Source organism: Cyphomyrmex costatus, unplaced genomic scaffold, assembly GCF_001594065.2.
Source record: "Cyphomyrmex costatus isolate MS0001 unplaced genomic scaffold, Ccosl1.0 scaffold273, whole genome shotgun sequence".
Lineage (NCBI taxonomy): Eukaryota > Metazoa > Arthropoda > Insecta > Hymenoptera > Formicidae > Cyphomyrmex > Cyphomyrmex costatus.
This window is the reverse complement of record NW_017276833.1, coordinates 598,480-609,767: the sequence shown is the minus strand read 5'-3', so window position 1 is coordinate 609,767 and position 11,288 is coordinate 598,480. Positions and strand designations below refer to the sequence as shown.

General features: G+C 36.5%; 1 protein-coding gene across 1 annotated transcript in view; it reads left to right on the top strand.

Moving 5' to 3' along the window:
• Window positions 1-11,288, top strand: part of LOC108774769 (WW and C2 domain containing protein kibra) — a 71,084-nt gene that overhangs the window by 24,117 nt on the left and 35,679 nt on the right. The window contains exons 2-3 of the mRNA XM_018540954.1: window positions 1,185-1,294; window positions 1,858-1,952. Of these exons, the coding sequence (XP_018396456.1) occupies window positions 1,185-1,294; window positions 1,858-1,952 (205 nt within the window). The remainder of the gene's footprint in view (window positions 1-1,184; window positions 1,295-1,857; window positions 1,953-11,288) is intronic.

Below are 11,288 nucleotides of genomic sequence, written 5' to 3'. Positions count from 1 at the left end.
CCCCCCCCCCCTCCCCCACAGAGTTCTATAAAATATCTTATAATGAGAAAATTGTGTAAAAAATGATACTTTCAAAGTTATGGCTGTTTCTTTAGGTGTCAATTTCGGGTTTTTCAATGACGTTTTTTTTTTTACTTTCTTAAACGGAACTATTTCTTAAGCCTATCCAGAAACTCTCGAAATCTATCCAGAACTCTTTAAAAGAATTATTTTTTTTAATAATGGGGGCTATCTTTATAGGGGTTGACGTAATACATAATTCCAGAAATAAAATAACCTCTTCTTATCCTATTCTATAACTTCAACAATATTTTGTACTATTTTCACAGCCATAATTGCCCTAAGTATTCAATATATATTTAAAAATCTCTCTTCTGTTTTTATCCTAACATATTCTTCCTTGTCATTAACTCTCCCTCGAGGAACATTAAATCTGTACATTTTTCTTAAACCTCCTTTCCCTAAAAATTCCAAAATAATAATGTGAAAGTTTCTCGACAGAATAAAAATATTGCGTAATGCACTTTGAAGTTATCGCTGCTTATATCATTTTAGTAAACCCTATAACGTAAAGATAACAACATATAAATACAAACAAACAATTGATACGGTATGATATCCACTCGAGCATCACTTTTTTTATCGTATTTATTTAATCAAGTGTGATATAAGTCGGGAGTTCGGTTAGACGAACTTTTTTGCCCGAGATTATCGATTGATTTGATATGAGTGTAAGTTCGTAAGTGTATTTATGGACTTCATCCATAAATTCGAAGAAGTCACCGTGTAATCGAAGTGATTTATCAATTTTGCGAAACTTCGTATATATTCTTGTAGCTATACTGGACAATATAAGTGTTGGTTTTTTTATTATGGTTGTTTTATTACAAAAAGATATTGGAAAAAAGAATATAAATTTGTTCTCTCTCTCCAAATTTATATATTTTTTTCCAATATCTTTTTAATCTATATATATTTAACTTTAAACAGATTTTTTTTCGCTCAGTCATTAGACAGTTATTGTCCAATAAAACAGATCACAAAAGTTATCAGTTTTCTATTTTTAATCAACTGAACATAAGAGAAATGTTTGATTCTTCCAGCTATTTTTCTTTTCGATATTGTGATCATAATATTACGATATGATATGATATTTTAATTCTTTTTTTTTTTGTGTGTTATAGGTTTACTAAACCACAGACTTTCGCGGATTGTATCGGGAATGAACTTCCCCTCGGCTGGGAGGAGGCCTACGACAAACACGTAGGCGCCTACTACATCAATCATGTCAATCGTGAGTTTTTATTCTGCTTTTGCTATCTGATCGAGAAACTGCAGAAAGAACGGTCGCATACATACCGTACGAGAAGTGATTTTATTTTGTAATTTTATGTCACATATCTGTGTCGTAACGTGCGTGAATTTATGCGTACGTTTTTTTGTCTGATTGGGTTGAAAAAGATAAAAAAAGTTTGCAGAAATATCGAATGTTTAAAAATAAATAAAAGTACTACTTTTTTTGTATCGAGTCGCGTTTCTTTATTATTACGTTATTTTGAAAATTAATTTGATTAAAAATGTTATATTGCTTTAAAAAAAAAATTAAATTTTAGATACTATATAATATAATCACTACCTATATTAATTAATGTTATTAATTTATTTATATAATATTAACACAATATAATATAATATTTATTATACGCTTATATAGATTCCTTGAAATAATATTAAAGGTGGTAGCCACAATATTCCATTTATCCTAAGAAATTTTTATTAAGAGTGTCATAAATATTGATTAATAAGACTTATTGAGTCTCTTTGTTTTAAACGTGTCATTGGATCTGATATTCGCAGAAACAACCCAACTGGAAGATCCAAGGCAAGAATGGCGAGCTATTCAAGAAGCCATGCTTCGCGACTACATGCAGACTGCACATGACGTACTCGAGGTAAGTACAGAAAACAATTGATCATAAATTTTCCCTTAAATTACCATTCGCAAAAGCTGAATTGATCCGTTAATTCCAATTCCCCTCGATCCCGCCGTGTCGATGAACCTCGCTCTATCGAGATTAAAACGGACGTGAAGTAGCGAGGGGGAGAAACTGGTGGAATTTCAACGAGGGTCGGCGAGGGCGGCAGGAAGTCAGTCCGTGAGAAATCATGTTACTTCCGGTCATTCGGCGTACCCTCCATATCATGAGTACGACGGCATAGATCAGCACGCGATTAACCGCGTTCGGTGTTCCCCTGTATATATATATACTTATCCCCATAGGATGCGCATATTACATACACATTAGATTAAACGCGATGCTATTCGAAAATTGTGATTTTTCTCGTAATCACGTGATTCGCACTTCACGATTACCGAGAATTCCTGAAAGTATATCGTATAACGAAAGTAGGACTGATGTTTTTTTATGTTTTCATTTTATCATAGTTTTTAATATCGTTTCTCATTTTCCATATTTTTATCAAAAAATTATGCATTTTGTGTGTAGGGTATATACCTAACAAAAACTGAATTTATTAAGTATTATTTATTATGTTTAAGGTAAACGAGCTATATCAGTAAAAACTTTCTACTGCCTATTACTACGGAAAAAATATTAGAAATGCAAAATACTTATTTTTAATTAAAAAAAGAATTTTGTGAAACCCTTGCATTTTTGCCATATTATATATTTTGTAAAATGTTCTGGAAAGTTGTTGACTTTTCAATATCCGTACATCACGCATGTATACGTATAGTTTTGAAATATTATCGACTTAACAATTAAATGCAAGTGTTTGTTGTAATATTACAATAATAAGTAATTTACATTGCTATACGTCAAATTGCTCTCTTTACAAAATACTTGACGGTTTCCAACTCATCCAAAATACAAAAAAATTTCAAAATATTATTGAAGCACTAAATTTTTGACCAATTCCCACTTTGATTTTCGATGGTGGGAAGTCCAGATTTAATGGGGGTTTATTGAAAGTTGAGGAAAGGAGGATGTTAAAAATTTTTTAACGATCTTTGCCGGTGAAGATGCAAGTAAAGGGAATAGTGTTTTTTTTATAGATTTTGATCTTGAAACGCAACTCTAATAACCTACTATCACGAATTAAATTGTTTAACAACTTAATAATTAATTAATGCCCTTTTGGCATCTTATATCGATGTTGAAATAACTATATTGAAATCTGAAAATAATAATTCTTATTGCGAAAAATATTACCTCGGCCGGATCGCTTGCTTTACGCGCAAGTATCAATTGGATTACCGTAGCCTTAGTAATATTCCTCGCAATAGCTAGTATATGTGAAGCGGACGAACGTTTTCTTTCAGGCACGTAAATAAACAATATTCAAGACCGTTAACGTAACAACGTAACTAATATAACATATATACGTTTTCTTATATAATATATACGTTTATTATACCTATGATCGCGTTGCTGCGACGATAGAGATTTCTTTGATGATGCACAGTTAAAAGAATTGCAGGTAGCTAATTCCGAATGCTCGCGAGCGGAGAGAGGTACTTTGGTATTTCGTCGTTGACGCCAGTCTGGACCCGCGCCGGAATGTCTTACGTCACGCGCGGCTGTATTATTTGATGGAATTTTTGATGGAATGTGCACCAGGTAAGAGGGAGAGAGAGAGAAAGTGGGGGGGGGGGGGGGGGGGAGAGAAAGGAAGGAGGGAATACCGGCTTTAATCTGAGAACAAACGAAAGATACGATAATAATATTTATCGGCGGCGGCGGCGCGGCGGCGGCGTGGCGCGGTATCGACGCGGATTCCGGGCAGGCGGGAAGGAATGTCGATGTACGGTATATTTATTTCGGGCGAAATACTGCGGCCATGATGTCATCGTCGATTTTCAAGAGATTGCCTATGCGGCTGCTGGGGCCGCGCGATTCTAGTTTCGGGATCCCCTTGCGTCCAAAAGTCCTCCCCCCCCCCCCCCTCCCCCCTCTCGTCGTCGACAGCTGCTGTCTTGCTCGCACCGCGCCGTGGCGTGAAATTCACATGATTTCGAGAAGAAGGCGGATATTTTAGACGATTGCACAAGAAATACCTACATTTTTCTTTTTATGCTTAGATTGTGTATTAGTTGAAATAATAAAAGGCGAGAGTGCCTGAAATTAAAAATTGAAAAAAAAGGACAAACTCTCTTGATGTTGTCTATAGATGTTAAATATCTGCGTAGATAGAAGGTTTAAATGAATTCGAAAACTGAACAAGGTTTTTTGTATTGAAATAAAATGAGTGGTTTTTTTTTTATTGTGATATAAAAGAAGAAATGCGTAAATAAGAAAGTGAGCAAAAATATAGACTAGGAAATTTGCGGAATCTCTTTTGTAGGAAAATAGGAAATAGTAGTTGAATACATCGTAAGAAAAACAAGCTGACAAGCAGACAACTTATTACTACTCACGAGCTCTTTTTCTTCGAGAGAATACTTCCTTTTCAAGCGAGAATACTTATTGTTAATAACAATGAAGAGAAATCGAAGTTGAGAACACTATATTCGATGTCTAAATCAAATCTCACTGGCAGGTTCAGACTTAATTTAAAAAATTAATACAAATTAATCTCAATCTATGACGATAATACCAAAAGAAAAGGGAAGAAGCTTGTAATTTAAAAACTAATTTAAAAAAGGACCTATATATATAAAAAAAGAATTAAGAATAAGAGTGTCAATAAAGTTTTTATCAAGAGATTAAAAAATAATGATTTACGTTGATAGAAATGTTGAAATTAGAATCCTATTTTAAACAATATGATACAAATTTAGATACCTATTTTAAGAGCTTTCTCAAAATGTTCGAGTGTGATGAAATTTTGCTCACTTCCGCATTCAACATTTTTATATAAACACAAAAACGCAGACCCGTGTGAAGCTAGCCCCCCAATATTAAAAAATCGATTTTTTTTCTTCTTGCATTCGTTTGCTCATCGTTTTCTCACGAATGCTCAGTTGGTATTTTCGTTTGCTCACCCTCAGTTCAAAAGATATACCAAAATTTTATATACTTATATATGATGTACACACGTATATATAATAAACAGAGCAATTTGGGACCACTGATCGTATACAATACAATACTCAATAATTTATTACTTACGTCATTGATTCCCTTAACTAATTCATTGAGAGTTTCTAGTATTAAATATATATCTACCGTGTTTCGAGCGCAACATGTTTATTGGGGTAAACATGTTTACGCGGGAATGGTATAGCGCGTGTATCCTCGGATACATCCTTTAGCGTCTCAAATTAACAAGCAACGCGGTATAATCCTCGCGTGCGTATGTATGCGTGAGAAATAAGATATCCAAACCCAGATCGCTGCTAAGAGATAATTTGTAGGTTCTTACACATTCTTAAAATTCTTGAAATATTCCGAGCAACATTCCCATCAAAGATATACAATTCCGATAGCATTGCAGATTTTTTTTTCTCTTAAATATTAAAACTCATAGATCAAAACTGCAGATTTTCTTTTTCAGTTCTATAATTAATAATTTATAAAATGCATTTCTGTTATAATAACTATTGCTATTCGATTTAAAGAACATTTTTATAAATAACTGGAATTTTTCACATTGCATTACATAAAATTGTTACAATTTTAGGATGTTGTTATGAAATTTACGTTGTATACTGAGAATAAAGTTCTGGTTAAATTAATAAAAATACTCAACTAGAATGGCATTTTAATGAGGCTAAACAGAATTTCTATGCACGGAGAAAATTATATACTTGAAATATAAACTATAATATAATGTGGTAGAAGCTGCGGACCATTGTATAATTATAAGTTTAAATGGTACAACCATTTTTGGTAATTATTTAGATTAGGGGACACCTCACCGATGACCTTGACCTTGACATATGTTGTCAAGGTCATGATTCTGAGTAACTTTGCCTTAACAACTAGGCGGCGGACTCTTATAGTTTCTGAGATATTTAGACTTAAAAGTATAATTTTGTAATTTGTAATTTTGTAATTTCGTAATAAATTAATTATATTTTTATTTAACGTTTTAAACGGAACCTTTTTTGTTTATGCTTATCAAATGCGTCACTAGTACAAAAAGGAACATTGAAAAAGAAAAACTAATTTCTACAGCCTCCCCCTCCCGAAACATTTTTCTCGCTACGTCACTGAACGCAAATAATTAAGTGAGGGTAATCTCTGTTTTTTTAATGCACGTAGATCTTTACTAATTTAATCTTTTCGTTCTTTCGGAAAAACTTGCGGTAATTTACCGGCGCCTTTGGGAGAGTGGTTTCATGCGAGGAACTCAGGGAAATTTTGCGGCTTCCTTCCTTGGGAGTTTTACGCGTTACGTACGTGTCGTACGCACACGATGCGTGTGTGTACACTAGCGCGCGAGCGTAACGCAGACAGAGCCGAGGCTTGCATTCCGATGCAAATAGCCCTCTCCGCTGCCCGTTCTTTCTTTCTCTTATTCATTTCTCCTGTCTCCTCCTCGGCATCGTGACGAGGCTCTCCGCACTCGTCCAACGACGGATAAAAGCCGTGGGCCAGTAGCGTCTCATCACGACTCGGCGCCGCGATCTGTACGAATTGTACGATGCATAATAAAGGAAAAAAGTAATGTGCGTTCAAATTTTAGGAAATTGGCAGATCTATATAAAGGACCCACTTAGGTAAAGTTTACTTTTCTGGAAAGTAAGCGATCGTCGTATAGAGCCATGTGTTGTAAGATATTTTTTATATTTTGTAAAGTAAATTTTGTTTTTTATTTCTTAATTTTTAAACTATCGTACATCTCAATAGGGTTTGTTTTATCGATGTTTTTTTTTTTTATTCAGCCCTGACAGAATTTACTTCACTGTGAGACAATTGTTTGAATGGATTTATTATAATTGTAACTTTCTTTCTCCAGTTTTTACTTTCAAGGCAAGTAAAATTTGTAAGGTAAAAGTTACTCACACATTTTTTTCCGCATAGATAATTTGTAGAAAATTTGCAAAAAAAAAAATGGCGTTTCTACGTGTTATAAAACGCGAACGTGAAAATCTATAATTAGTGAGAACTTAAATTATTATATTATTGCGAATATTATGAAGTGTGTCACATAGCTTCTTGGTTTCCTTAATTAACTCTTTCAAATTTAACACGTATTATTACATACTTTTGTAAAGAATTGTTTAAATTCTTTTAAGTTTTAAATGATCGCAGCATTTTATACACACACACACACACACACACACACACATATTCAGGGTGTCATTAACCGATTAAATCACTTATCGAGAGCAGGTAGAGTAGACTGAACTGAGTCGAGAAGTCTCATACCATTTTGCAGTTTACGCAACATTTAACGAGATATTAGACCTTAAAAAAATAGCCGAATAAACGTGTCCGGTCTACTACTGCCAAGCATGTACGCCCCTCAATCCGCTCTCTATGTGCGCGGGTCGTGAAGCGCGGGGATGGCCCGACGAGGCGCGCGCTGTCCGGGTTTAGAGGCTTATGGCGATGTGCGCGACGCGGGGCGCTTCCCACTCCCCGCACGCGCAAAGTAAGGGCCCTGGCACACAAAAAAAAAAAAGCTTAAGGCAGTAAGACTTAGCAGTAAGCGAATTGACCAATCACAGTAGAGGCCGTAAGGCCGTAACTTAAGCAGTAGCAAATCCACACAACGTTGATTTCCTTACTGCTTACGTCGTACTCCGCCTCAAGTTTTTTGTGTGCCAAGGCCCTAACGGTGACGGATATTCGGCAATAGTAGGCCGGACGAGAACGAGCGTTTATTCGGCTATCTTTAAGGTCTAATATCTCGTTAAATATTGCGTGAACTGCAAAATGGTATAAGACTTCTCGACTCAGTTCCGATCTACTTTACCTGCTTTTGGTAAGTGATTTAATTGGTTAATGACACCCTGTATATAAACACTGCTGTCTGTATTTTATATTCTCTCGATTTTATATAAAGACAGAAATTTTATAGAAAGTCAGAAATACTAAATATGGATGTACATGTCTCGATGTCTCGAATGCTCGACTCCGGCCAATATGTATATTAGAATCGACTTGCACATACCATTTAATATATTAAAATTGCTCTTGCGTGAAACGCATATATGTCAGGGGAATCTGCACGTGATACTTTTGTGCAGTATAATAAATCAATGATCTCGGAGTTAAAAGTGTGTCATTAAATTTATGATCGAATCGGAAGTGAAACAGAATTCGCGCGACTTCTACATTTAGTCTTTTTTATAGCTATAGGTATACATTTCCTTTATTTGTAATTTATACAACTTGTAGTGTTTTTTAAATAAAAATAATACTGTCCATACTTTTTTCTTCTGTCTTTTGTAACTATATTTTTTCATAATTTATCTCGTTGAAATACGAATTGTTAAATAAAAGATTTATTATCTGTTATTTTTGTATAAAATATAAATTAAATGAAATATAAAAAATAGTTCGCGGATGATGTCTTTATGACGACATGTTTTTCATGTTTTGATAATGTATGCGTGTAGCCATATTTATGAGAGAATTGTGGCGTAACCGTAAGGAATTTCGAATGTTTAGATAAGAATTAACAGAGGCGCCACGATTAACCTTGATTGAATGGGTTTACGTAAAGTTTCGCCTCTACAATCAATTTCTTTATTTTGTAACGCTGTTATGACCGAAATGTTAAAAAAGAAATGCAGTTAAAATTGAATAGCAGTTTAAGATTACTGACAATCAGCAGCGTAAATTTGTCTAATAAGATCTATCTATTCATTATTGCTTATATATCTATTATTTACAATTAGATTAAGAGATTGTTTCGGAACTATAATAATAATTGTTCTATGAGATAATGGCATTTTAATATCTAGCATATATTGCGTTTGAAGCACACGATGAATTAGTAAAATTCCTCGAGTATTGAATGATTACTAAATCATAAATCTTGCATTTTTTCCATATATGATCACTGCAGTTTATCTCAATCCATAATATTTCCACGATATTTGTAAGCACTTCAAGACGGGAAATTTAGAAAATTTTTATTTTGCATTACGATGCAAAAGAAAAATGACAATGTCTTTCTAATGACGTAAGTTTCCTTGGGATTCTAATATATCAAGCAAAATAACTACGACATAACTTTTTCGATAATAACAAGTAAATTAAAAAATTATTATAAGAGAGTGTCTTATTAATTATGTCATAATTTTTTATCTTTATAATATTTGAAATAATTATGATACCATAATATTTATTTGTCGATAATAACGAAGCTACATAAAAATAACTTGGTTTCACGCCATTAGAAGTAAAACAAAAATATCACAGTATTTATCGATCCTTTTTGATAATATAATAATCACGTTGGAGTAATCGAGATTTCGAGGTGAAAGTATCAATACTCGGCTAGTATCGTCATCAACATTCTCGTAACTCATCGAGAGAGAAAAAGACTCGAAAGTTCGGAGCGACCTCGCGGTCCAGGAATTCCACGAATTTCGAGCGTCATAACGAAAGAGCGTCTCTGGCTCGAATCTAACATTTTTCGGACGGATAAGTCCGCGCTTTGCCTGGTCGTGCCGGCGGCCTAGAGGCGCGCGGGCTCCGTTTCTTACACCCCCACCCTGCTGCGTGCCGTGGGCCCCGTCCAGGGGCCCTGAGCAGCACAGCATCTCGCCTCCCCCCCTTCTCCCTCCCCCTCTCTCTCTCTCTCTCTCTCTCTCTCGACTCTCCGTGATGTCCCGTCGAGAGGCAGCGAGATGCCAGAGGAATGTTAATTGCCATTTATTTTTGCTCGCTCGGCCCGTACCGCTCGTCGGCTCTCTCGCGCGGACAGATACAAAACCGATTATGACACCGCCGGAGGAAACTGCGAATACCTCAATGCCGTAAATCATATCGCAGATCTCGTTCGAAAGCGCAGGTGCCCCAGACTTTCTTCGTCCCCCTCCCCCCTCCCCTCCCCTCCCCTCCTCGTTTGTTCCCTCGCGTTCCTCGCTCGTTCGTTTCGTGCCTTTCTGTCCGTCTGCTCGATCCGATCGATGAATCGATCAGAGGGATTTCATTCTTTCGCCCGTCGTTGTACGCGCGTCGTCGCGCGTACGTTTTTTCCTCTCGCTATACTGTGCCCAGGACTTTCCCGCCTGATGTATAGTTTCAACTCGTGTGTCTGCTGCCGTCGTCGCGTTGCCAATGCGACTGCCACCCCCGCGCGTGTACCATTGTTTCCTATAATTTCAACCTTTTATTTTTAGCAAGTAATTCCGAGAGCGCTCAAACACGCAGCTTGCCAGCCGTGATGCACGTATCTACGCGTGAAAAAAAGCTACGCCTTTTATCCTTTCTGTTCTCTGAATTTAAAAACTTTATTGGGCTTTTTACAAGAAGCCATTATCAGCTTTAAGGCTGATATTTCATGTATCGTATGACATGGCTTTTTAAGCTTATTGATTGCCTGCAGAACAGAGAAGTTCCTTCGGATCTCTCTCGGTCCTATCAAACAGCCAATCACGTTTGTACAGTTTGTCGTGCGACACATGAAGTATTAGGCTAAGTCTTAAGCCGTAAGGAATCGACCAATCATAATCAATTATTCTTCTCACATTCGACTGTGATTAATCAATTTCTTACAGCTGAAGATTTAAGGTTTAGGTAGCTTATTGTAGAAAGCCTATAAGAAATTTTCTGAGATAAACAGAAGACCGTTTGCTTAAGGGTTTGTTGTTCAACCTCAATGTAGTCCTGCAATGGTTGTTATTCGAGCTTCGATCAACGCAACGTACACACGTTCTGTACATGTTTTGTCAAACTTGATCTTCCTCCTGTATACGTCCAGGAACTTTGGGTATGAGTTTAAAGTGCAGCAGGTAGAAGAAGTCGACGGCCAGCCTTGTCGTCTCTCGCTCGGCATTCTATCGGTTCTCGAAATCGTTCCTCGATGCGCGCGCGGGTCCAAGAGAGTTAATCGCGAGTTTCGGGTTGACAGCCACATCACGCGTTCCCCTCGTCACTGACCAGGCCCAATGATCCACTCCACGAGCGTTTCTGGGACCAACGAAACGGGAAATGTCGCGGTGATTCCTCTACAAATAGGAACTGGCTCGCCAGGGTTGACCTGTCGCTTTTAAAACGCAACGCGTGAAGTCTTCTGGTCCGTCAGATTCGGGCAGCGTGTTCTACAGAGTGTATCGAGTACAAATAATTGCATTTCCGAGATTATCCGAAAATTAACTTCGAAATGGGTGGTCCCTGCAGATTTAAGGGGGGGGGGGGGGG